Raw genomic sequence first — 26200 nt, forward strand, 5'->3', positions numbered from 1 at the left:
AAGTAGCAGGAAGTCAACAACCCAAAGTAGCAGGAAGTCAACGACCCAAAGTAGCAGGAAGTCAACGACCCAAAGACAATCAAGTATTTATCATATAACACAGTAAACAGGTTGGGCCTGAGTTTATGAGGTTTGGACTGGGGTTTCAAATCAAATTGTATTGGTCACAGATTGTAGCTACAGATGGTAATATCTCTCTAGGAGCTGATCCACCTGTCTGTGGTGTGGTGTGTGTCTGGTGTGTGTCTGGTGTGTGTTTGGTGTGTCTGGTGTGTGTTTGGTGTGTGTGGTGTGTGTCTGGTGTGTGTCTGGTGTGTGTCTGGTGTGGTGTGTGTCTGGTGTGGTGTGTGTGGTGTGTGTGGTGTGTGTCTGGTGTGTGTCTGGTGTGTGTCTGGTGTGTGTCTGGTGTGTGTCTGGGTTGGTGTGTGTCTGGTGTGTGTCTGGTGTGTGTTTGGTGTGTGTGGTGTGTGTCTGGTGTGTGTCTGGTGTGTGTCTGGTGTGGTGTGTGTCTGGTGTGGTGTGTGTGGTGTGTGTCTGGTGTGTGTCTGGTGTGGTGTGTGTCTGGTGTGGTGTGTGTGGTGTGGTGTGTGTCTGGTGTGGTGTGTGTCTGGTGTGGTGTGTGTCTGGTGTGTCTGGTGTGTGTCTGGTGTGTGTCTGGTGTGTGTCTGGTGTGTGTCTGGTGTGTGTCTGGTGTGTGTCTGGTGTGTGTCTGGTGTGTGTCTGGTGTGTGTCTGGTGTGTGTGGTGTGGTGTGTGTGGGGTGTGTGTGGGGTGTGTCTGGTGTGTGTCTGTGTGGTGTGTGTCTGGTGTGTGTCTGGTGTTTGGTGTGGTGTGTGTCTGGTGTGGTGTGTGTGGTGTGTGTGGTGTGTGTCTGGTGTGGTGTGTGTCTGGTGTGGTGTGTGTCTGGTGTGGTGTGTGTCTGGTGTGGTGTGTGTCTGGTGTGGTGTGTGTCTGGTGTGGTGTGTGTCTGGTGTGGTGTGTGTCTGGTGTGGTGTGTGTCTGGTGTGTGTCTGGTGTGTGTCTGGTGTGTGTCTGGTGTGTGTCTGGTGTGTGTCTGGTGTGTGTCTGGTGTGTGTCTGGTGTGTGTCTGGTGTGTGTGGTGTGGTGTGTGTGGGGTGTGTCTGTGTGGTGTGTGTCTGTGTGGTGTGTGTCTGTGTGGTGTGTGTCTGGTGTGTGTCTGGTGTGTGTCTGGTGTGTGTCTGGTGTGTGTCTGGTGTGTGTCTGGTGTGTGTCTGGTGTGTGTCTGGTGTGTGTGGTGTGGTGTGTGTGGGGTGTGTGTGGGGTGTGTCTGTGTGGTGTGTGTCTGGTGTGTGTCTGTGTGGTGTGTGTCTGGTGTGTGTCTGGTGTGTGTTTGGTGTGGTGTGTGTCTGGTGTGGTGTGTGTGGTGTGTGTGGTGTGTGTCTGGTGTGGTGTGTGTCTGGTGTGGTGTGTGTCTGGTGTGGTGTGTGTGGTGTGTCTGGTGTGTGTCTGGTGTGTGTCTGGTGTGTGTCTGGTGTGTGTCTGGTGTGTGTCTGGTGTGTGTCTGGTGTGTGTCTGGTGTGTGTCTGGTGTGTGTGGTGTGTGTGTGGTGTGGTGTGTGTGGGGTGTGTGTGGGGTGTGTGTGGGGTGTGTCTGTGTGGTGTGTGTCTGGTGTGTGTGTGTCTGGTGTGTGTCTGGTGTGTGTGGTGTGGTGTGGTGTGGTGTGGTGTGTGTCTGGTGTGTGTGGTGTGTGTGGTGTGGTGTGTGTCTGGTGTGTGTGGTGTGTGGTGTGTGGTGTGTGTCTGGTGTGTGTGTGTGGTGTGTGGTGTGTGTCTGGTGTGTGTCTGGTGTGTGTGTGGTGTGTGTGGTGTGGTGTGTGTGGTGTGTGTCTGGTGTGTGTCTGGTGTGTGTCTGGTGTGTGTCTGGTGTCTGGTGTGTGTCTGGTGTCTGGTGTGTGTCTGGTGTCTGGTGTGTGTCTGGTGTCTGGTGTGTGTCTGGTGTGGTGTGTGTCTGGTGTGGTGTGTGTCTGGTGTGGTGTGTGTCTGGTGTGGTGTGTGTGGTGTGTGTCTGGTGTGTGTCTGGTGTGGTGTGTGTCTGGTGTGGTGTGTGTGGTGTGTCTGGTGTGTGTCTGGTGTGTGTCTGGTGTGTGTCTGGTGTGTGTCTGGTGTGTGTCTGGTGTGTGTGGTGTGTGTCTGGTGTGTGTCTGGTGTGTGTGGTGTGGTGTGTGTGGGGTGTGTGTGGGGTGTGTCTGGTGTGTGTCTGTGTGGTGTGTGTCTGGTGTGTGTCTGTGTGGTGTGTGTCTGGTGTGTGTCTGTGTGGTGTGTGTCTGGTGTGTGTCTGGTGTGTGTCTGGTGTGTGTGGTATGGTGTGTGTCTGGTGTGTGTCTGGTGTGTGTGGTGTGTGTGGTGTGGTGTGTGTCTGGTGTGTGTGGTGTGTGTGGTGTGGTGTGTGTCTGGTGTGTGTCTGGTGTGTGTGGTGTGTGTGGTGTGGTGTGTGTCTGGTGTGTGTGGTGTGGTGTGTGTCTGGTGTGTGTGGTGTGGTGTGGTGTGGTGTGTGTCTGGTGTGTGTGGTGTGGTGTGTGTTTGGTGTGTGTCTGGTGTGTGTGGTGTGGTGTGTGTCTGGTGTGTGTCTGGTGTGTGTCTGGTGTGTGTCTGGTGTGGTGTCTGGTGTGGTGTGTGTCTGGTGTGGTGTGGTGTCTGGTGTGGTGTGGTGTCTGGTGTGGTGTGTGTCTGGTGTGTGTGGTGTGGTGTGGTGTGGTGTCTGGTGTGGTGTCTGGTGTGTGTGGTGTGGTGTGGTGTGTGTCTGGTGTGTGTGGTGTGGTGTGTGTCTGGTGTGTGTGGTGTGGTGTGTGTTTGGTGTGTGTCTGGTGTGTGTGGTGTGGTGTGTGTTTGGTGTGTGTCTGGTGTGTGTGGTGTGGTGTGTGTTTGGTGTGTGTCTGGTGTGTGTGGTGTGGTGTGTGTTTGGTGTGTGTCTGGTGTGTGTGGTGTGGTGTGTGTCTGGTGTGTGTCTGGTGTGGTGTGTGTCTGGTGTGGTGTGTGTCTGGTGTGTGTGGTGTGTGTGTGGTGTGTGTGTGGTGTGTGTGTGGTGTGTGTGTGGGGTGTGTGTGGGGTGTGTGGGGGGTGTGTCTGGTGTGTGTCTGGTGTGGTGTGTGTGGGGTGTGGTGTGTGTGGGGTGTGTCTGGGGTGTGTCTGGGGTGTGTCTGGGGTGTGTCTGGGGTGTGTCTGGGGTGTGTCTGGGGTGTGTCTGGTGTGTGTCTGGTGTGTGTGTGGTGTGGTGTGTGTCTGGTGTGTGTGGTGTGTCTGGTGTGTGTGTGGTGTGTGTGGTGTGGGGTGTGTGTCTGGTGTGGTGTGGTGTGGGGTGTGGTGTGTGTGGGGTGTGTCTGGTGTGTGTGGTGTGTGTCTGGTGTGTGTCTGGTGTGTGTCTGGTGGGTGTCTGGTGTGTGTGGTGGGTGTCTGGTGTGTGTGGTGGGTGTGTGTCTGGTGTGTGTCTGGTGTGTGGTGGGTGTGTGTCTGGTGGGTGTGTGTGGTGTTTGGTGGGTGTGTGGTGGGTGTCTGGTGTGTGTGGTGGGTGTGTGTCTGGTGGGTGTGTGTCTGGTGGGTGTGTGTGGTGTCTGGTGTGTGTGGTGGGTGTCTGGTGTGTGTGGTGGGTGTCTGGTGTGTGTGGTGGGTGTCTGGTGTGTGTGGTGGGTGTCTGGTGTGTGTGGTGGGTGTCTGGTGTGTGTCTGGTGTGGTGTCTGGTGTGTGTGGTGGGTGTCTGGTGTGTGTGGTGGGTGTCTGGTGTGTGTCTGGTGTGTGTCTGGTGTGTGTCTGGTGTGTGTCTGGTGTGTGTCTGGTGTGTGTCTGGTGTGTGTCTGGTGTGTGTGGTGTGGTGTGTGTCTGGTGTGTGTGGTGGGTGTGTGTCTGGTGTGTGTGTCTGTGTGTGTCTGGTGTGTGTGGGGTGTGGTGTGTGTGTGTCTGGTGTGTGTGGTGTGTGTGTGTGGGGTGTGTGTGTGGGGTGTGTGTGGTGTGTGTGTCTGGTGTGTGTCTGGTGGGTGTGTGTCTGGTGGGTGTGTGTGGTGGGTGTGTGTCTGGTGTGTGTCTGGTGGGTGTGTGTCTGGTGTGTGTGTGTGGTCCTACCTGGCAGAGACCCGGACAGAGAGGCAGGGTGAGGTACATAACCCAGAGAAACAGAGGGCCCGTGGACCACCAGGTCATTGGTTACCGTCTCCCTGTCGTCCTTCATCTGGGGACAGAGGACACGCTGGCACACCAGGTAGATGGCACCCACCACAAACAGCGCCATGACAACGCCCACAATGGAGCCGATGGTGTTGGTGGGCTGGGAGGACGGCTCTTCTGTCGGGTCTGGGGGGGGGGGGGGGGGGGAGGGGGCAGAGGAGGGAGGGGCAGAGGAGGGAGGGAGGGGCAGAGGAGGGAGGGAGGGGCAGAGGAGGGAGGGAGGGGCAGAGGAGGGAGGGAGGGGCAGAGGAGGAGGGGGGGCAGAGGAGGGAGGGAGGGGGCAGAGGAGGGAGGGAGGGGGCAGAGGAGGGAGGGAGGGGCAGAGGAGGGAGGGGCAGAGGAGGGAGGGGCAGAGGAGGAGGGGGGGCAGAGGAGGAGGGGGGGCAGAGGAGGAGGGGGGGCAGAGGAGGAGGGGGGGCAGAGGAGGAGGGGGGGCAGAGGAGGAGGGAGGGGCAGAGGGAGGGAGGGGCAGAGGAGGGAGGGAGGGGCAGAGGAGGGAGGGAGGGGCAGAGGAGGGAGGGCAGAGGGAGGGAGGGGCAGAGGCAGAGGGGCAGAGGGGCAGAGGGGCAGAGGAGGGGGGGGCAGAGGAGGGAGGGAGGGGCAGAGGAGGGAGGGGCAGAGGAGGGAGGGAGGGGCAGAGGAGGGAGGGAGGGGCAGAGGAGGGAGGGAGGGGCAGAGGAGGGAGGGAGGGGCAGAGGAGGGAGGGCGGGGCAGAGGAGGGAGGGCGGGGCAGAGGAGGGAGGGAGGGGCAGAGGAGGAGGGAGGGGCAGAGGAGGAGGGAGGGGCAGAGGAGGAGGGGGGGGCAGAGGAGGGAGGGAGGGGCAGAGGAGGAGGGAGGGGCAGAGGAGGGAGGGCGGGGCAGAGGAGGAGGGCGGGGCAGAGGAGGAGGGCGGGGCAGAGGAGGAGGGCGGGGCAGAGGAGGAGGGCGGGGCAGAGGAGGGAGGGCGGGGCAGAGGAGGGAGGGCGGGGCAGAGAAGGGAGGGCGGGGCAGAGGAGGGAGGGCGGGGCAGAGGAGGAGGGCGGGGCAGAGGAGGAGGGCGGGGCAGAGGAGGAGGGCGGGGCAGAGGAGGAGGGCGGGGCAGAGGAGGAGGGAGGGGCAGAGGAGGAGGGGGGGCAGAGGAGGGAGGGGCAGAGGAGGAGGGAGGGCAGAGGAGGAGGGAGGGGCAGAGGAGGAGGGAGGGGCAGAGGGGGGGGCAGAGGGGGGGGCAGAGGAGGAGGGGCAGAGGGGGGGGCAGAGGGGGGGGCAGAGGGGGGGGCAGAGGAGGGAGGGGCAGAGGAGGAGGGAGGGGCAGAGGAGGAGGGAGGGGCAGAGGAGGAGGGAGGGGCAGAGGAGGAGGGGGGGGCAGAGGAGGAGGGGGGGCAGAGGAGGGAGGGAGGGGCAGAGGAGGAGGGAGGGGCAGAGGAGGGAGGGAGGGGCAGAGGAGGAGGGAGGGGCAGAGGAGGGAGGGAGGGGCAGAGGAGGGAGGGAGGGGCAGAGGAGGGAGGGAGGGGCAGAGGAGGGAGGGGCAGAGGAGGGAGGGAGGGGCAGAGGAGGGAGGGGCAGAGGAGGGAGGGAGGGGCAGAGGAGGGAGGGAGGGGCAGAGGAGGGAGGGAGGGGCAGAGGAGGGAGGGAGGGGGCAGAGGAGGGAGGGAGGGGCAGAGGAGGGAGGGGCAGAGGAGGAGGGAGGGGCAGAGGAGGGAGGGGCAGAGGAGGGAGGGGCAGAGGAGGGAGGGAGGGGCAGAGGAGGGAGGGAGGGGCAGAGGAGGGAGGGGCAGAGGAGGAGGGGGGGCAGAGGAGGGAGGGAGGGGGCAGAGGAGGAGGGGGGGCCGAGGAGGAGGGGGGGCCGAGGAGGAGGGGGGGCCGAGGAGGAGGGGGGGCAGAGGAGGGAGGGGCAGAGGAGGAGGGCACAGAGGAGAAGCTTACTAGAATGACATTATTCCATGTTTCGTTGAGAGATCCAGCAGGTAAAATACTACCTTTTAAGGCAGTTAGTTGGAACACATTCTTCACCCCATCATTTAGACACACTATAGAAAAACCACCTCTTCCTCATGAGAGGAACTGGCCTAGGATCAGATCTGTCATTTAGACACACTATAGAAAAACCACCTCTTCCTCATGAGAGGAACTGGCCTAGGATCAGATCTGTCATTTAGACACACTATAGAAAAACCACCTCTTCCTCATGAGAGGAACTGGCCTAGGATCAGATCTGTCATTTAGACACACTATAGAAAAACCACCTCTTCCTCATGAGAGGAACTGGCCTAGGATCAGATCTGTCATTTAGACACACTATAGAAAAACCACCTCTTCCTCATGAGAGGAACTGGCCTAGGATCAGATCTGTCATTTAGACACACTATAGAAAAACCACCTCTTCCTCATGAGAGGAACTGGCCTAGGATCAGATCTGTCATTTAGACACACTATAGAAAAACCACCTCTTCCTCATGAGAGGAACTGGCCTAGGATCAGATCTGTCATTTAGACACACTATAGAAAAACCACCTCTTCCTCATGAGAGGAACTGGCCTAGGATCAGATCTATCATTTAGACACACTATATAAAAACCACCTCTTCCTCATGAGAGAAACTGTCCTAGGATCAGATCTATGATCTATATAGACTTACAGCAGCCCATCTCGTCCGAGTTGTCAGAGCAGTCTGTAGAGTGATCACATTTCTGATGTTTCCCAACACACTGACCGCTAGAACAGCTGAAGTGGTCTGGGGAGCAACGCACTGGAGAGGAGAGGGTTAAACCACGTTAACAAGAAATTAAACCAGGTTAAACCACGTTAACAAGAAATTAAACCAGGTTTAAACCAGGTTAAACCACGTTAACAAGAAATTAAACCAGGGTTAAACCAGGTTCAGTAGAAATCTACATTAGACTTCTTATTGCTACTCTTACCTTCACACTTGTTCTCATCACAGCGGTCCTGACAGTGTGTGTGTGTGTGTGTGTGTGTGTGTGTGTGTGTGTGTGTGAGATGTCTCTCTCTCTGTGTTCCTGTCTTACCTTCACATTTGTTCTCGTCTGAGCGATCCTGACAGTTGACCTCCCCGTTGCAGCGGAGGCCGAGGTCAACACACTGTCTGGAGTCACACTGAAACTCTGAATCTGAACAGACAGGACAGTCTCCCTCATCACTGCTGTCGTCACACTCTGGGTAGCCGTCACACCGCCACGCGTGGGGGATACAGTCCACCTCCCCGGATACACAGGAGAACTGTTCTGGGGAACAGGTGGGGGGTTCTGGGGGAGGAGAGACGGGTTACAACTGTTCTGGAGGAGGAGAGACAGGTTACAACTGTTCTGGAGGAGGAGAGACAGGTTACAACTGTTCTGGAGGAGGAGAGACAGGTTACAACTGTTCTGGAGGAGGAGAGACAGGTTACAACTGTTCTGGAGGAGGAGAGGAGAGACGGGTTACAACTGTTCTGGAGGAGGAGAGACAGGTTACAACTGTTCTGGAGGAGGAGAGACGGGTTACAACTGTTCTGGAGGAGGAGAGACGGGTTACAACTGTTCTGGAAGAGGAGAGACAGGTTACAACTGTTCTGGAGGAGGAGAGACAGGTTACAACTGTTCTGGAGGAGGAGAGACGGGTTACAACTGTTCTGGAGGAGGAGAGACAGGTTACAACTGTTCTGGAGGAGGAGAGACGGGTTACAACTGTTCTGGGGGAGGAGAGACGGGTTACAACTGTTCTGGAGGAGAGACAGGTTACAACTGTTCTGGAGGAGGAGAGACGGGTTACAACTGTTCTGGGGGAGGAGAGACGGGTTACAACTGTTCTGGGGGAGGAGAGACGGGTTACAACTGTTCTGGAGGAGGAGAGACAGGTTACAACTGTTCTGGAGGAGGAGAGACAGGTTACAACTGTTCTGGGGGAGGAGAGACGGGTTACAACTGTTCTGGAGGAGGAGAGACAGGTTACAACTGTTCTGGAGGAGGAGAGACAGGCTACAACTGTTCTGGAGGAGGAGAGACAGGTTACAACTGTTCTGGAGGAGGAGAGACAGGTTACAACTGTTCTGGGGGAGGAGAGACGGGTTACAACTGTTCTGAGGGAGGAGAGACAGGTTACAACTGTTCTGGAGGAGGAAAGACAGGTTACAACTGTTCTGGAGGAGGAGAGACAGGTTACAACTGTTCTGGAGGAGGAGAGACAGGTTACAACTGTTCTGGAGGAGGAGAGACGGGTTACAACTGTTCTGGAGGAGGAGAGACGGGTTACACCTGTTCTGGAGGAGGAGAGACGGGTTACACCTGTTCTGGAGGAGGAGAGACGGGTTACACCTGTTCTGGAGGAGGAGAGACGGGTTACAACTGTTCTGGAGGAGGAGAGACGGGTTACAACTGTTCTGGAGGAGGAGAGACGGGTTACAACTGTTCTGGAGGAGGAGAGACGGGTTACAACTGTTCTGGGGGAAGAGAGACAGGTTACAACTGTTCTGGGGGAGGAGAGACGGGTTACAACTGTTCTGGGGGAGGAGAGACGGGTTACAACTGTTCTGGAGGAGGAGAGACGGGTTACAACTGTTCTGGAGGAGAGACGGGTTACAACTGTTCTGGAGGAGGAGAGACGGGTTACAACTGTTCTGGGGGAGGAGAGACAGGTTACAACTGTTCTGGAGGAGAGACAGGTTACAACTGTTCTGGAGGAGGAGAGACAGGTTACAACTGTTCTGGGGGAGGAGAGACGGGTTACAACTGTTCTGGAGGAGGAGAGACAGGTTACAACTGTTCTGGAGGAGGAGAGACGGGTTACAACTGTTCTGGAGGAGGAGAGACAGGTTACAACTGTTCTGGAGGAGGAGAGACAGGTTACAACTGTTCTGGAGGAGGAGAGACAGGTTACAACTGTTCTGGAGGAGGAGAGACAGGTTACAACTGTTCTGGAGGAGGAGAGACGGGTTACAACTGTTCTGGGGAAGGAGAGACGGGTTACAACTGTTCTGGGGAACAGGTGGGGGGTTCTTGGGGAGGGGAGACGGGTTACATCTGTTCTGGGGAACAGGTGGGGGGTTCTTGGGGAGGGGAGACGGGTTACATCTGTTCTGGGGAACAGGTGGGGGGTTCTTGGGGAGGGGAGACGGGTTACATCTGTTCTGGGGAACAGGTGGGGGGTTCTTGGGGAGGGGAGACGGGTTACATCTGTTCTGGGGAACAGGTGGGGGGTTCTTGGGGAGGGGAGACGGGTTACATCTGTTCTGGGGAACAGGTGGGGGGTTCTGGGGGAGGGGAGGAGCATTTTAATCCTGTGTTCACATCTGACCAACACACAACACTAAGTGTTGTGGTAGGGATATCATTTCATGTCAGTCCATCTCCATAGTTCACTATCAAGTGTAAAGCTGTGACCAGTAGCGCAGGGTCAGAGGTCAGGGGTTCTACCTCCACAGGAGAGTTCATTCTGCAGCAGGACCAGATGAACAGGACAGGAGCAGCGTGTGGTTCCGTCTCCCTTGACGATACAGATGTGAGAACAGCCTCCGTTGTCCCAGGTACAAGGGTGCTTACCTGAAGGAGAGGAGTGAGGTCAGAGGTCAGGAACAACATGGAGAAAGTTGAGCTCTGAGACCAGGCGGGGGTCAACAGCCCTATACTAGTACTGGGCCCGTTGGTTTGGGGAAACGGGCCCAGTACTATCTTAAGTCTAAGTTCATCGTTAGAACCTTAGGGGCACCGTTAAATCTCTGAGCTGTTTCCCCAAACCATCGTTATTAATGTTGCACTTGACAACACTTGTGGTCTAACGCCTGCCTCGGTCAGACAACTCGTAGATCTAATCTAATGCCTGCCTCGGTCAGACCACTCGTAGATCTAATCTAACACCTGCCTCGGTCAGACCACCCGTAGATCTAATCTAACACCTGCCTCGGTCAGACCACTCGTAGATCTAATCTAATGCCTGCCTCGGTCAGACCACTCGTAGATCTAATCTAACACCTGCCTCGGTCAGACCACCCGTAGATCTAATCTAACACCTGCCTCGGTCAGACCACTCGTAGATCTAATCTAACACCTGCCTCGGTCAGACCACCCGTAGATCTAATCTAACACCTGCCTCGGTCAGACCACTCGCAGGTCTAATCTAACACCTGCCTCGGTCAGACCAAAAGTAGGTCTAACACCTGCCTCGGTCAGAACACTCGTAGGTCTAACGCCTGCCTCGGTCAGACCACTCCCAGGTCTAACACCTGCCTCGGTCAGACCACTCGTAGATCTAACACCTGCCTCGGTCAGACCACTCGTAGGTCTAACACCTGCCTCGGTCAGACCACTCGTAGGTCTAACACCTGCCTCGGTCAGACCACTCGTAGATCTAATCTAACACCTGCCTCGGTCAGACCACTCGTAGATCTAACACCTGCCTCGGTCAGACCACTCGTAGGTCTAATCTAACACCTGCCTCGGTCAGACCACTCGTAGATCTAATCTAACACCTGCCTCGGTCAGACCACTCGTAGATCTAATCTAACACCTGCCTCGGTCAGACCACTCGTAGGTCTAACACCTTCCTCGGTCAGACCACTCGTAGGTCTAACACCTGCCTCGGTCAGACCACTCGTAGGTCTAACACCTGCCTCGGTCAGACCACTCGTAGGTCTAACACCTGCCTCGGTCAGGCCACTCGTAGGTCTAACACCTGCCTCGGTCAGACCACTCGTAGGTCTAACACCTGCCTCGGTCAGACCACTCGTAGGTCTAACACCTGCCTCGGTCAGACCACTCGTAGGTCTAACACCTGCCTCGGTCAGACCACTCGTAGATCTAATCTAACACCTGCCTCGGTCAGACCACTCGTAGATCTAACACCTGCCTCGGTCAGACCACTCGTAGGTCTAATCTACCACCTGCCTCGGTCAGACCACTCGTAGATCTAATCTAACACCTGCCTCGGTCAGACCACTCGTAGGTCTAACACCTGCCTCGGTCAGACCACTCGTAGATCTAATCTAACACCTGCCTCGGTCAGACCACTCGTAGATCTAACACCTGCCTCGGTCAGACCACTCGTAGGTCTAATCTACCACCTGCCTCGGTCAGACCACTCGTAGATCTAATCTAACACCTGCCTCGGTCAGACCACTCGTAGATCTAACACCTGCCTCGGTCAGACCACTCATAGATCTAACACCTGCCTCGGTCAGACCACTCGTAGGTCTAATCTAACACCTGCGTCAGTCAGACCACTCGCAGGTCTAATCTAACACCTGCCTCGGTCAGACCACTCGTAGATCTAATCTAACACCTGCCTCAGTCAGACCACTCGTAGGTCTAATCTAACACCTGCCTCGGTCAGACCACTCGTAGATCTAATCTAACACCTGCCTCGGTCAGACCACTCGTAGATCTAACACCTGCCTCAGTCAGACCACTCATAGGTCTAATCTAACACCTGCCTCGGACAGACCACTCGTAGATCTAACACCTGCCTCGGTCAGACCACTCGTAGGTCTAACACCTGCCTCGGTCAGACCACTCGTAGATCTAATCTAACACCTGCCTCGGTCAGACCACTCGTATGTCGAACACCTGCCTCGGTCAGACCACTCGTAGGTCTAATCTAACACCTGCCTCGGACAGACCACTCGTAGGTCTAATCTAACACCTGCCTCGGTCAGACCACTCATAGATCTAACACCTGCCTCGGTCAGACCACTCGTAGGTCTAATCTAACGCCTGCCTCGGACAGACCACTCATAGATCTAATCTAACGCATGCCTCGGACAGACCACTCGTAGGTCTAATCTAACGCCTGCCTCAGTCAGACCACTCGTAGGTCTAATCTAACACCTGCCTCGGACAGACCACTCATAGGTCTAATCTAACACCTGCCTCGGTCAGACCACTCGTAGGTCTAATCTAACGCCTGCCTCAGTCAGACCACTCGTAGGTCTAATCTAACGCCTGCCTCAGTCAGACCACTCATAGGTCTAATCTAACACCTGCCTCGGACAGACCACTCGCAGGTTTAATCTAACACCTGCCTCGGACAGACCACTCGCAGGTCTAATCTAACGCCTGCCTCGGTCAGACCACTCGTAGATCTAATCTAACGCCTGCCTCGGTCAGACCACTCGTAGGTCTAACGCCTGCCTCGGTCAGACCACTCGTAGATCTAATCTAACGCCTGCCTCGGTCAGACCACTCATAGGTCTAATCTAACACCTGCCTCGGTTAGACCACTCGCAGGTCTAATCTAACACCTGCTTCGGTCAGACCACTCGTAGGTCTAACGCCTGCCTCGGTTAGACCACTCGCAGATCTAATCTAACACCTGCCTCGGTTAGACCACTCGTAGATCTAATCTAACACCTGCCTCGGTCAGACCACTCGTAGGTCTAACACCTGCCTCGGTCAGACCACTCATAGATCTAATCTAACACCTGCCTCGGTCAGACCACTCATAGATCTAATCTAACACCTGCCTCGGTCAGACCACTCGTAGGTCTAATCTAAGACCTGCCTCGGTCAGACCACTCGTAGATCTAACACCTGCCTCGGTCAGACCACTCGTAGGTCTAATCAAACACCTGCCTCGGTTAGACCACTCGTAGATCTAATCTAACACCTGCCTCGGTCAGACCACTCGTAGATCTAAAACCTGCCTCGGTCAGACCACTCGTAGGTCTAATCTAACACCTGCCTCGGACAGACCACTCATAGATCTAATCTAACACCTGCCTCAGTCAGACCACTCGCAGAGGTCAGGGTACTTACTGTACTCTCATGTCTAGCTGCTGAGTAGAGGGGTCAGGGGTTAGAGGTCAGGGTACTTACTGTACTTTCATGTCTAGCTGCTGAGTAGAGGGGTCAGGGGGTTAGAGGTCAGGGTACTGACTGTACTCTCATGTCTAGCTGCTGAGTAGAGGGGTCAGGGGTCAGAGGTCAGGGTACTTACTGTACTCATGTCTAGCTGCTGAGTAGAGGGGTCAGGTCAGGGTACTTACTGTACTCATGTCTAGCTGCTGAGTAGAGGTCAAGGGTCAGAGGTCAGGGTACTTACTGTACTCTCATGTCTAGCTGCTGAGTAGAGGGGTCAGGGGGTTAGAGGTCAGGGTACTTACTGTACTCTCATGTCTAGCTGCTGAGTAGAGGGGTCAGGGGTCAGAGGTCAGGGTACTTACTGTACTCTCATGTCTAGCTGCTGAGTAGAGGGGTCAGGGGTCAGGGTACTTACTGTACTCTCATGTCTAGCTGCTGAGTAGAGGGGTCAGGGGTCAGAGGTCAGGGTACTTACTGTACTCTCATGTCTAGTTGCTGAGTAGAGGGGTCAGGGGGTTAGAGGTCAGGGTACTTACTGTACTCTCATGTCTAGCTGCTGAGTAGAGGGGTCAGGGGTCAGAGGTCAGGGTACTTACTGTACTCTCATGTCTAGCTGCTGAGTAGAGGGGTCAGGGGTCAGAGGTCAGGGTACTTACTGTACTCTCATGTCTAGTTGCTGAGTAGAGGGGTCAGGGGGTTAGAGGTCAGGGTACTGACTGTACTCTCATGTCTAGCTGCTGAGTAGAGGGGTCAGGGGTCAGAGGTCAGGGTACTTACTGTACTCATGTCTAGCTGCTGAGTAGAGGGGTCAGGGGGTTAGAGGTCAGGGTACTGACTGTACTCTCATATCTAGCTGCTGAGTAGAGGGGTCAGAGGTCAGGGTACTTACTGTACTCATGTCTAGCTGCTGAGTAGAGGGGTCAGGGGGTTAGAGGTCAGGGTACTTACTGTACTCTCATGTCTAGCTGCTGAGTAGAGGGGTCAGAGGTCAGGGTACTTACTGTACTCTCATGTCTAGCTGCTGAGTAGAGGGGTCAGGGGTCAGGGTACTTACTGTACTCTCATGTCTAGCTGCTGAGTAGAGGTCAGGGGTCAGGGTACTTACTGTACTCTCATGTCTAGCTGCTGAGTAGAGGTCAGGGGTCAGGGTACTTACTGTACTCTCATGTCTAGCTGCTGAGTAGAGGTCAGGGTACTTACTGTACTCTCATGTCTAGCTGCTGAGTAGAGGGGTCAGGGGGTTAGAGGTCAGGGTACTTACTGTACTCTCATGTCTAGCTGCTGAGTAGAGGGGTCAGAGGTCAGGGTACTTACTGTACTCTCAAGTCTAGCTGCTGAGTAGAGGTCAGGGGGTCAAAGGTCAGGGTACTTACTGTACTCTCATGTCTAGCTGCTGAGTAGAGGTCAGAGGTCAGGGTACTTACTGTACTCTCATGTCTAGCTGCTGAGTAGAGGGGTTAGAGGTCAGGGTACTTACTGTACTCTCATGTCTAGCTGCTGAGTAGAGGTCAGGGGTCAGCGAGTCAGAGGTCAGGGTACTTACTGTACTCTCTCATGTCGAGGTCGTAGACAGCGTGAATGTCGCTGAGAGAGGGGTCAGAGGTCAGGGTACTTACTGTACTCTCTCATGTCGAGGTCGTAGACAGCGTGAATGTCGCTGAGAGAGGGGTCAGAGGTCAGGGTACTTACTGTACTCTCTCATGTCGAGGTCGTAGACAGCGTGAATGTCGCTGAGAGAGGGGTCAGAGGTCAGGGTACTTACTGTACTCTCTCATGTCGAGGTCGTAGACAGCGTGAATGTCGCTGAGAGAGGGGTCAGAGGTCAGGGTACTTACTGTACTCTCTCATGTCGAGGTCGTAGACAGCGGGAATGTCGCTGAGAGAGGGGTCAGAGGTCAGGGTACTTACTGTACTCTCTCATGTCGAGGTCGTAGACAGCGTGAATGTCGCTGAGAGAGGCGATGCGAGCCTGGATCTTGGTCCTTCCCTCCCTGGTCGTCTTGTCTATGCGTTCAATCATCTGCTGCTGACGGTCGATCCAGTACAGGTGGTTACCAAACACCGTCAGACCAACCGGCTGGAGGATGTTGGAGTCCTCAATCACTATACGATTGGCTCCTGGAGGAGGGGGAGGGGCAAAACATGGAAGAGGGTAAAAGGGTCAGGAAGTGAAGGAACGGAGGAAGGACAACTGAGGAGAGAGAGGAAGGACAACTGAGGAGAGAGGAAGGACAACTGAGGAGAGAGGAAGGACAACTGAGGAGAGAGGAAGGACAACTGAGGAGAGAGGAAGGACAACTGAGGAGAGAGGAAGGACAACTGAGGAGAGAGGAAGGACAACTGAGGAGAGAGGAAGGACAACTGAGGAGAGAGGAAGGACAACTGAGGAGAGAGGAAGGACAACTGAGGAGAGAGGAAGGACAACTGAGGAGAGAGGAAGGACAACTGAGGAGAGAGAGGAAGGACAACTGAGGAGAGAGGAAGGACAACTGAGGAGAGAGGAAGGAGAACTGAGGAGAGAGGAAGGACAACTGAGGAGAGAGGAAGGACAACTGAGGAGAGAGGAAGGAGAACTGAGGAGAGAGGAAGGACAACTGAGGAGAGAGGAAGGACAACTAAGGAGAGAGGAAGGAGAACTGAGGAGAGAGGAAGGAGAACTGAGGAGAGAGGAAGGACAACTGAGGAGAGAGGAAGGACAACTGAGGAGAGAGGAAGGACAACTGAGGAGAGAGGAAGGACAACTGAGGAGAGAGGAAGGACAACTGAGGAGAGAGGAAGGACAACTAAGGAGAGAGGAAGGAGAACTGAGGAGAGAGGAAGGACAACTGAGGAGAGAGGAAGGACAACTGAGGAGAGAGGAAGGACAACTGAGGAGAGAGGAAGGACAACTGAGGAGAGAGGAAGGACAACTGAGGAGAGAGGAAGGACAACTGAGGAGAGAGGAAGGACAACTGAGGAGAGAGGAAGGACAACTGAGGAGAGAGAGGAAGGACAACTGAGGAGAGAGGAAGGACAACTGAGGAGAGAGGAAGGAGAACTGAGGAGAGAGGAAGGACAACTGAGGAGAGAGGAAGGACAACTGAGGAGAGAGGAAGGAGAACTGAGGAGAGAGGAAGGACAACTGAGGAGAGAGGAAGGACAACTAAGGAGAGAGGAAGGAGAACTGAGGAGAGAGGAAGGAGAACTGAGGAGAGAGGAAGGACAACTGAGGAGAGAGGAAGGACAACTGAGGAGAGAGGAAGGACAACTGAGGAGAGAGGAAGGACAACTGAGGAGAGAGGAAGGACAACTGAGGAGAGAGGAAGGACAACTAAGGAGAGAGGAAGGAGAACTGAGGAGAGAGGAAGGACAACTGAGGAGAGAGGAAGGACAACTGAGGAGAGAGGAAGGACAACTGAGGAGAGAGGAAGGACAACTGAGGAGAGAGGAAGGACAACTGAGGAGAGAGGAAGGACAACTGAGGAGAGAGGAAGGAGAACTGAGGAGAGAGGAAGGACAACTGAGGAGAGAGGAAGGAGAACTAAGGAGAGGAAGGAAAAGAGAGGATGGAGAGGTAACAGAACATTAAACGGAGGACAGAAGAAGAGTCTAACTGCAGTCTGAGAATGAGAAGAGACTTAACGGTCTAGCGGTGAGGGGGAACTTCTTAACGAGACAAGATAATCAGGATGGCTCTGAAAACTGCTCCAGACAACCAGATAAGGACAGGAGGTTCCAATGAGAAGAGACGTAAAGGTCTAGCGGTGAGGGGGAACTTCTTAACGAGACAAGATAATCAGGATGGCTCTGAAAGCTGCTCCAGACAACCAGATAAGGACAGGAGGTTCCAATGAGAAGAGACGTAAAGGTCTAGCGGTGAGGGGGAACTTCTTAACGAGACAAGATAATCAGGATGGCTCTGAAAGCTGCTCCAGACAACCAGATAAGGACAGGAGGTTCCAATGAGAAGAGACGTAAAGGTCTAGCGGTGAGGGGGAACTTCTTAACGAGACAAGATAATCAGGATGGCTCTGAAAGCTGCTCCAGACAACCAGATAAGGACAGGAGGTTCCAATGAGAAGAGACGTAAAGGTCTAGCGGTGAGGGGGAACTTCTTAACGAGACAAGATAATCAGGATGGCTCTGAAAGCTGCTCCAGACAACCAGATAAGGACAGGAGGTTCTAATGAGAAGAGACGTAAAGGTCTAGCGGTGAGGGTGTAACTTCTTAACGAGACAAGATAATCAGGATGGCTCTGAAAACTGCTCCAGACAACCAGATAAGGACAGGAGGTTCTAATGTGAAACACCATCTAATGTAGTTAACTCCAATATCTGACTCCTCCTAAAATCAGCCTGAGGGGGTTCTCCACAATGAGGGGGGCCTCTCCACAATGAGGGGGGCCTCTCCACAATGAGGGGGGCCTCTCCACAATGAGGGGGGGCCTCCACAATGAGGGGGGCCTCCACAATGAGGGGGGCCTCTCCACAATGAGGGGGGGCCTCCACAATGAGGGGGGGCCTCCACAATGAGGGGGGGCCTCCACAATGAGGGGGGGCCTCCACAATGAGGGGGGCCTCCACAATGAGGGGGGCCTCCACAATGAGGGGGGCCTCCACAATGAGGGGGGCCTCCACAATGAGGGGGGGCCTCCACAATGAGGGGGGGCCTCCACAATGAGGGGGAGCCTCCACAATGAGGGGGGGCCTCCACAATGAGGGGGAGCCTCCACAATGAGGGGGGGCCTCCACAATGAGGGGGGGCCTCCACAATGAGGGGGGGCCTCCACAATGAGGGGGGGCCTCCACAATGAGGGGGGGTCTCCACAATGAGGGGGTCTCCAGGCTGATGGTGTTCACTTTGCACCCCACCCTCTCCCTTTACCTCCCCCCACTCCACACCACCCCCTCCTCTCCTGGAGCCCTATTGAACTATGACAAGGCCCAGGCAGATCAGTGATTGGTTAAGACCCCAAGGAGCTAGCGCAGTGATTGGCTATGACCCCGGCCAGGCAGATCAGTGATTGGCTATGACCCCGGCCAGGCAGATCAGTGATTGGCTATGACCCCGGCCAGGCAGATCAGTGATTGGCTATGACCCCGGCCAAGCAGATCAGTGATTGGCTATGACGCGAGGTTGGTAGGCACCTGATAGGTCACTGCTCTCGATGCGTCGGAGGTCGGAGTCGGCCCAGAACAGCTTGCCGACCTCATTGTCTACGGCCAGGGCAACGGGCTTCCCCAAGCCACTGAAGAACAGCACCTCTCTCTCTGTCCCGTCCAGCGCCGCTCGTTCTATCTTAGGACTGCGATCCTGCAGATTGGTGAAGTACATGTACCTGGAGAGAGAGAGAGACAATATTAACAGACACGACGGCTGTGTCCATCTGGAGAGGTACAAGAGTATTTGTCTTATGTTGCACCCACAAATTTTTCCAGGAAGAGTCCTACCTCACATTTTCCCCCAGGAAGAGTCCTATCTCACATTTTCCCCCAGGAAGAGTCCTACCTCACATTTTCCCCCAGGAAGAGTCCTACCTCACATTTTCCCCCAGGAAGAGTCCTACCTCACATTTTCCCCCAGGAAGAGTCCTACCTCACATTTTTCCAGGAAGAGTCCTACCCCACATTTTTCCAGGAAAAGTCCTACCCCACATTTTTCCAGGAAGAGTCCTACCTCACATTTTTCCAGGAAGAGTCCTACCCCACATTTTTCCAGGAAGAGTCCTACCCCACATTTTTCCAGGAAGAGTCCTACCTCACATTTTTCCAGGAAGAGTCCTACCCCACATTTTTCCAGGAAAAGTCCTACCCCACATTTTTCCAGGAAGAGTCCTACCCCACATTTTTCCAGGAAGAGTCCTACCCCACATTTTTCCAGGAAGAGTCCTACCCCACATTTTTCCAGGAAAAGTCCTACCCCACATTTTTCCAGGAAGAGTCCTACCCCACATTTTTCCAGGAAGAGTCCTACCCCACATTTTTCCAGGAAAAGTCCTACCCCACATTTTTCCAGGAAGAGTCCTACCTCACATTTTTCCAGGAAGAGTCCTACCCCACATTTTTCCAGGAAAAGTCCTACCCCACATTTTTCCAGGAAGAGTCCTACCTCACATTTTTCCAGGAAGAGTCCTACCCCACATTTTTCCAGGAAGAGTCCTACCCCACATTTTTCAGGATGTCGTTATCAACACGAGGTGAAGGGTACAGTACATGTAAAATGCCCATCAAATCAACAGTGTGATGTTTGGATTCAGTCTCGTGTCACGTGAACTGTTGTGTCCCCATCTTTGGTCTAATCATTTGTACAATATTCTCCAAACTGTTCCCTTTCATTTCTACCAACTATTATTATACTTTTCAGATTTATTCCGGATGAATCCTTTGGATATAGCCCCCGTCATACGGGCCAAATAAAACACGACGAGGCAACACGGACCCCCCCTCTCTGGGACAGGAGTCTGTCTGTGACCCCCCAACAAAACAACTGTGCTGACAGAGGAATATAGACGACAGAGGAATATAGACGACAGAGGAAAGGAGACGACAGAGGAAAGGAGACGACAGAGGAATAGAGACGACAGAGGAAAGGAGACGACAGAGGAATATAGACGACAGAGGAATATAGACGACAGTGGAAAGGAGACGACAGAGGAATATAGACGACAGAGGAAAGGAGACGATAGAGGAAAGGAGACGACAGAGGAATAGAGACGACAGAGGAATATAGACGACAGAGGAAAGGAGACGACAGAGGAATGGAGACGACAGAGGAAAGGAGACGACAGAGGAATAGAGACGACAGAGGAAAGGAGACGACAGAGGAATAGAGACGACAGAGGAATATAGACGACAGAGGAAAGGAGACGACAGAGGAATATAGACGACAGAGGAAAGGAGACGACAGAGGAATAGAGACGACAGAGGAATATAGACGACAGAGGAATAGAGACGACAGAGGAATAGAGACGACAGAGGAAAGGAGACGACAGAGGAATAGAGACGACAGAGGAATATAGACGACAGAGGAAAGGAGACGACAGAGGAAAGGAGACGACAGAGGAAAGGAGACGACAGAGGAAAGGAGACGACAGAGGAAAGGAGACGACAGAGGAATAGAGACGACAGAGGAATAGAGACGACAGAGGAATAGAGACGACAGAGGAATAGAGACGACAGAGGAATAGAGACGACAGAGGAAAGGAGACGACAGAGGAAAGGAGACGACAGAGGAATAGAGACGACAGAGGAAAGGAGACGACAGAGGAAAGGAGACGACAGAGGAAAGGAGACGACAGAGGAAAGGAGACGACAGAGGAAAGGAGACGACAGAGGAAAGGAGACGACAGAGGAATAGAGACGACAGAGGAATAGAGACGACAGAGGAAAGGAGACGACAGAGGAAAGGAGACGACAGAGGAAAGGAGACGACAGAGGAAAGGAGACGACAGAGGAATAGAGACGACAGAGGAAAGGAGACGACAGAGGAAAGGAGACGACAGAGGAAAGGAGACGACAGAGGAAAGGAGACGACAGAGGAAAGGAGACGACAGAGGAAAGGAGACGACAGAGGAAAGGAGACGACAGAGGAAAGGAGACGACAGAGGAAAGGAGACGACAGAGGAAAGGAGACGACAGAGGAAAGGAGACGACAGAGGAAAGGAGACGACACACACAGCGTTTCCTCGACTACTAACCCTCGCTCTGGGTTGACCACGATGGTTCTGGGTCTGTCGTGTTCTCCTCTCAGCACCACTCCCACCCGGCGGCCGTCGATCCTCGTCACGTTGATAACATTAGTGACCTCGCTGGTCCAGTAGATGAAGCGGCTGTAGATGTCGATGCTCAGGTCAAACGGCTGGAGGCCCAGGTTAGGACCGCCCACTGGGCTCCACACCACCGTCATACTCTGATTGGAGGAACAGGCCGTCAGTCAAATCATACTCTGATAGGATAGGAGGAACAGGGCGTCAGTCAACTCATACTCTGATAGGAGGAACAGGCCGTCAGTCAACTCATACTCTGATAGGATAGGAGGAACAGGACGTCAGTCAACTCATACTCTGATAGGAGGAACAGGCCGTCAGTCAACTCATACTCTGATAGGAGGAACAGGCCGTCAGTCAACTCATACTCTGATAGGAGGAACAGGCTGTCAGTCAACTCATACTCTGATAGGAGGAACAGGCCGTCAGTCAACTCATACTCTGATAGGAGGAACAGGCCGTCAGTCAACTCATACTCTGATAGGATAGGAGGAACAGGACGTCAGTCAACTCATACTCTGATAGGAGGAACAGGCCGTCAGTCAACTCATACTCTGATAGGAGGAACAGGACGTCAGTCAACTCATACTCTGATAGGAGGAACAGGCCGTCAGTCAACTCATACTCTGATAGGAGGAACAGGACGTCAGTCAACTCATACTCTGATAGGAGGAACAGGCTGTCAGTCAACTCATACTCTGATAGGATGTGGTTTATGGAGGCGGGGTCAGCGGGTCGGGGGTCAGGTGTCACCTACCATGTTCAGGGTCAGCGGGTCGGGGGTCACCTACCATGTTCAGGGTCAGCGGGTCGGGGGTCACCTACCATGTTCAGGGTCAGCGGGTCGGGGGTCACCTACCATGTTCAGGGTCAGCGGGTCGGGGGTCACCTACCGTGTTCAGGGTCAGCGGGTCGGGGGTCACCTACCGTGTTCAGGGTCAGCGGGTCGGGGGTCACCTACCATGTTCAGGGTCAGCGGGTCGGGGGTCACCTACCATATTCAGAGTCAGCGGGTCGGGGGTCACCTACCATGTTCAGGGTCAGCGGGTCGGGGGTCAGGGGTCACCTACCATGTTCCCGTTCTCCTGCGCTCTGCGGATGGCGTTCTGTTTGGAGTCGATCCAGTACAGCTGTTTATCCAGCGGGTCGTAGTCTACGGCCCTGACGTTCCTCAGACTGTGGATGGGAAGGATGATGTCCGGAGACTGATGCTCATCCATCACCATCCGGTTAATGGCCGACTTCTGACTGAACAGGAGGAAGGACGTGGGGGCTGGAGGAGGAGGAGGAGGAGGAGACCATTACAACAATTACTCTGACTGAACGGGAGGAAGGACGTGGGGGCCCCCCAGGTCAACTGTTAGAGCTGCCCCCCCGGTCAACTGCTAGAGCTGCCCCCCGGGTCAACTGTAAGTGCTGTTATTGTGAAGTGGAAACGTCTAGGAGCAACAACGGCTCAGCCGGGAAGTGGTAGACCACACAAGCTCACAGAAACCGCTGAGTGCAGCGAGTAAAACTCGTCTGTCCTCGGTTGCAACCGAGTTCCAAACTGCCTCTGGAAGCAACGTCAGCACCAGGACTGTTTGTTAGGAGCTTCATGAAATGGGTTTCCGTGGCCGAGCAGCCGCACACAAGCCTAAGATCACCATGGGCAATGCCAAGCGTCGGCTGGAGTGGTGTAAAGCTCTTGGGCAGTGGAAACGCTTTCCCTGGAGTGATGAATTACATTTACATTTACATTTATGTCGTTTAGCAGACGCTCTTATCCAGAGCGACTTACAAATTGGAAAGTTCATACATATTCATCCTGGTCCCCACGTGGGAATTGAACCCTGGTCCCCCGTGGGAATTGAACCCACAACCCTGGCGTTGCAAGTGCCATGCTCTACCAACTGAGCCACACGGGACCACTCATGAATCACGCTTCACCATCTGACAGTCTGACGGACAAATCTGGGTTTAGGAGGATGCCAGGAGATCGCTACCTGCCCCAATTCATAGTGCTAACTGTAAAGTTTGGTGGAGGAGGAATAATGGCCTGTGGCTGTTTTTCTTGGCTATGCTGTGGGAGCTACAGCCCAGTTACAGGCCTAGTACCGTGTGTCTGTGTGTGTGTGTGTGTGTGTGTCTCACCACTGCAGGTCTTGTTGTCATAGTTGAGGGAGAAGTGGGCGGGGCATCCGCAGACGAAGCTGCTGATTGGTACAGCCAGACAGAGGTGTGAGCATTGCCCATTGGTGGAGGCGCAGGCGTTCCAGCCCCCCTGGCGTGACGAGTGGAAGACCAAGATGTCCATCACGTAGTCTAGGTGACCCTGGATGACCGTCCGGTTCTGGCCCGAAGTCTTATTGGCCCGTTCGATGCTGCGCTGAGACCAGTCCGTCCAATAGATGTAGTCCTGGTACTGAGTCAGACCAAAGGGGTGGGGGAGGTCGTCTGCTATAACCTCACGCTCCAGACCTGGGGGAGGAGAGGAGAGGAGAGAGTTAGACCTGGGGGAGGAGGAGAGGAGAGGAGAGAGAGTTAGACCTGGGGGGGAGGAGGAGAGGAGAGGAGAGAGAGTTAGACCTGGGGGGGAGGAGGAGAGGAGAGGAGAGAGAGTTAGACCTGGGGGGGAGGAGGAGAGGAGAGGAGAGAGAGTTAGACCTGGGGGGGAGGAGGAGAGGAGAGGAGAGAGAGTTAGACCTGGGGGGGAGGAGGAGAGGAGAGGAGAGAGAGTTAGACCTGGGGGGGAGGAGGAGAGGAGAGGAGAGAGAGTTAGACCTGGGGGGGAGGAGGAGAGGAGAGGAGAGAGAGTTAGACCTGGGGGGGAGGAGGAGAGGAGTTAGACCTGGGGGGGAGGAGGAGAGGAGAGAGTTAGACCTGGGGGGGAGGAGGAGAGGAGAGAGTTAGACCTGGGGGGGAGGAGGAGAGGAGAGAGTTAGACCTGGGGGGGAGGAGGAGAGGAGAGAGTTAGACCTGGGGGGGAGGAGGAGAGGAGAGAGTTAGACCTGGGGGGGAGGAGGAGAGGAGAGAGTTAGACCTGGGGGGAGGAGGAGAGGAGAGAGTTAGACCTGGGGGAGGAGGAGGAGAGGAGAGGAGAAAGAGTTAGACCTGGGGGAGGAGGAGAGGAGAGGAGAGAGAGTTAGACCTGGGGGGGAGGAGGAGAGGAGAGAGTTAGACCTGGGGGGGAGGAGGAGAGGAGAGAGTTAGACCTGGGGGGGAGGAGGAGAGGAGAGAGTTAGACCTGGGGGGGAGGAGGAGAGGAGAGAGTTAGACCTGGGGGGGAGGAGGAGAGGAGAGAGTTAGACCTGGGGGGGAGGAGGAGAGGAGAGAGTTAGACCTGGGGGGGAGGAGGAGAGGAGAGAGTTAGACCTGGGGGGGAGGAGGAGAGAGAGTTAGACCTGGGGGGGAGGAGGAGAGAGAGTTAGACCTGGGGGGGAGGAGGAGAGAGAGTTAGACCTGGGGGGGAGGAGGAGAGAGAGTTAGACCTGGGGGGGAGGAGGAGAGAGAGTTAGACCTGGGGGGGAGGAGGAGAGAGAGTTAGACCTGGGGGGGAGGAGGAGAGAGAGTTAGACCTGGGGGGGAGGAGGAGAGAGAGTTAGACCTGGGGGGGAGGAGGAGAGAGAGTTAGACCTGGGGGGGAGGAGGAGAGAGAGTTAGACCTGGGGGGGAGGAGGAGAGAGAGTTAGACCTGGGGGGGAGGAGGAGAGAGAGTTAGACCTGGGGGGGAGGAGGAGAGAGAATTAGACCTGGGGGGGAGGAGGAGAGAGAGTTAGACCTGGGGGGGAGGAGGAGAGAGAGTTAGACCTGGGGGGGAGGAGGAGAGAGAGTTAGACCAGGGGGGAGGAGGAGAGAGAGTTAGACCTGGGGGGGAGGAGGAGAGAGAGTTAGAACTGGGGGGGAGGAGGAGAGAGAGTTAGAACTGGGGGGGAGGAGGAGAGGAGAGAGAGTTAGACCTGGGGGGGAGGAGGAGAGGAGAGAGAGTTAGACCTGGGGGGGAGGAGGAGAGGAGAGAGAGTTAGACCTGGGGGGGGGAGGAGGAGAGGAGAGAGAGTTAGACCTGGGGGAGGAGGAGAGGAGAGGAGAGAGAGTTAGACCTGGGGGGGAGGAGGAGAGGAGAGGAGAGAGAGTTAGACCTGGGGGGGAGGAGGAGAGGAGAGGAGAGAGTTAGACCTGGGGGGGAGGAGGAGAGAGAGTTAGACCTGGGGGAGGAGGAGAGGAGAGGAGAAAGAGTTAGACCTGGGGGAGGAGGAGAGGAGAGGAGAAAGAGTTAGACCTGGGGGGGAGGAGGAGAGGAGAGAGAGTTAGACCTGGGGGGGAGGAGGAGAGGAGAGAGAGTTAGACCTGGGGGGGAGGAGGAGAGGAGAGAGAGTTAGACCTGGGGGGGGGGAGGAGGAGAGGAGAGAGAGTTAGACCTGGGGGGGAGGAGGAGAGGAGAGAGAGTTAGACCTGGGGGGGAGGAGGAGAGGAGAGAGAGTTAGACCTGGGGGGGAGGAGGAGAGGAGAGAGAGTTAGACCTGGGGGGGAGGAGGAGAGGAGAGAGAGTTAGACCTGGGGGGGAGGAGGAGAGGAGAGAGAGTTAGACCTGGGGGGGAGGAGGAGAGGAGAGAGAGTTAGACCTGGGGGGGAGGAGGAGAGGAGAGAGAGTTAGACCTGGGGGAGGAGGAGAGGAGAGGAGAAAGAGTTAGACCTGGGGGAGGAGGAGAGGAGAGGAGAGAGAGTTAGACCTGGGGGGGAGGAGGAGAGGAGAGGAGAGAGAGTTAGACCTGGGGGGGAGGAGGAGAGGAGAGAGTTAGACCTGGGGGGGAGGAGGAGAGAGAGTTAGACCTGGGGGAGGAGGAGGAGAGGAGAGGAGAAAGAGTTAGACCTGGGGGAGGAGGAGGAGAGGAGAGGAGAAAGAGTTAGACCTGGGGGAGGAGGAGAGGAGAGGAGAGAGAGTTAGACCTGGGGGGGAGGAGGAGAGAGTTAGACCTGGGGGGGAGGAGGAGAGGAGAGAGTTAGACCTGGGGGGGAGGAGGAGAGAGTTAGACCTGGGGGGGAGGAGGAGAGGAGAGAGTTAGACCTGGGGGGGAGGAGGAGAGGAGAGAGTTAGACCTGGGGGGGAGGAGGAGAGGAGAGAGTTAGACCTGGGGGGGAGGAGGAGGGGAGAGAGTTAGACCTGGGGGGGAGGAGGAGAGAGAGTTAGACCTGGGGGAGGAGGAGAGGAGAGGAGAAAGAGTTAGACCTGGGGGAGGAGGAGAGGAGAGGAGAAAGAGTTAGACCTGGGGGAGGAGGAGAGGAGAGGAGAGAGAGTTAGACCTGGGGGAGGAGGAGAGGAGAGGAGAGAGAGTTAGACCTGGGGGGGAGGAGGAGAGGAGAGAGAGTTAGACCTGGGGGGGAGGAGGAGAGGAGAGAGAGTTAGACCTGGGGGGGAGGAGGAGAGGAGAGAGAGTTAGACCTGGGGGGGAGGAGGAGAGGAGAGAGAGTTAGACCTGGGGGGGAGGAGGAGAGGAGAGAGAGTTAGACCTGGGGGGGAGGAGGAGAGGAGAGAGAG

At 55.3% G+C, this 26200-nt stretch overlaps 1 protein-coding gene across 1 annotated transcript in view; it reads right to left on the bottom strand.

Annotated features, from left to right (window-relative positions):
* Nucleotides 1-26200, bottom strand: part of lrp6 (low density lipoprotein receptor-related protein 6) — a gene marked incomplete at its 5' end in the record, with an annotated part of 107709 nt that overhangs the window by 15387 nt on the left and 66122 nt on the right. The window contains 9 exon segments of the mRNA XM_055911769.1: nt 4073-4300; nt 6790-6900; nt 7181-7417; nt 9563-9688; nt 14849-15058; nt 18068-18258; nt 20617-20828; nt 21756-21958; nt 22819-23145. Coding sequence (XP_055767744.1) covers nt 4073-4300; nt 6790-6900; nt 7181-7417; nt 9563-9688; nt 14849-15058; nt 18068-18258; nt 20617-20828; nt 21756-21958; nt 22819-23145 — 1845 coding nt within the window.

The sequence above is a fragment of the Salvelinus fontinalis genome, unplaced genomic scaffold, assembly GCF_029448725.1.
Source record: "Salvelinus fontinalis isolate EN_2023a unplaced genomic scaffold, ASM2944872v1 scaffold_0092, whole genome shotgun sequence".
Taxonomy (NCBI): domain Eukaryota; kingdom Metazoa; phylum Chordata; class Actinopteri; order Salmoniformes; family Salmonidae; genus Salvelinus; species Salvelinus fontinalis.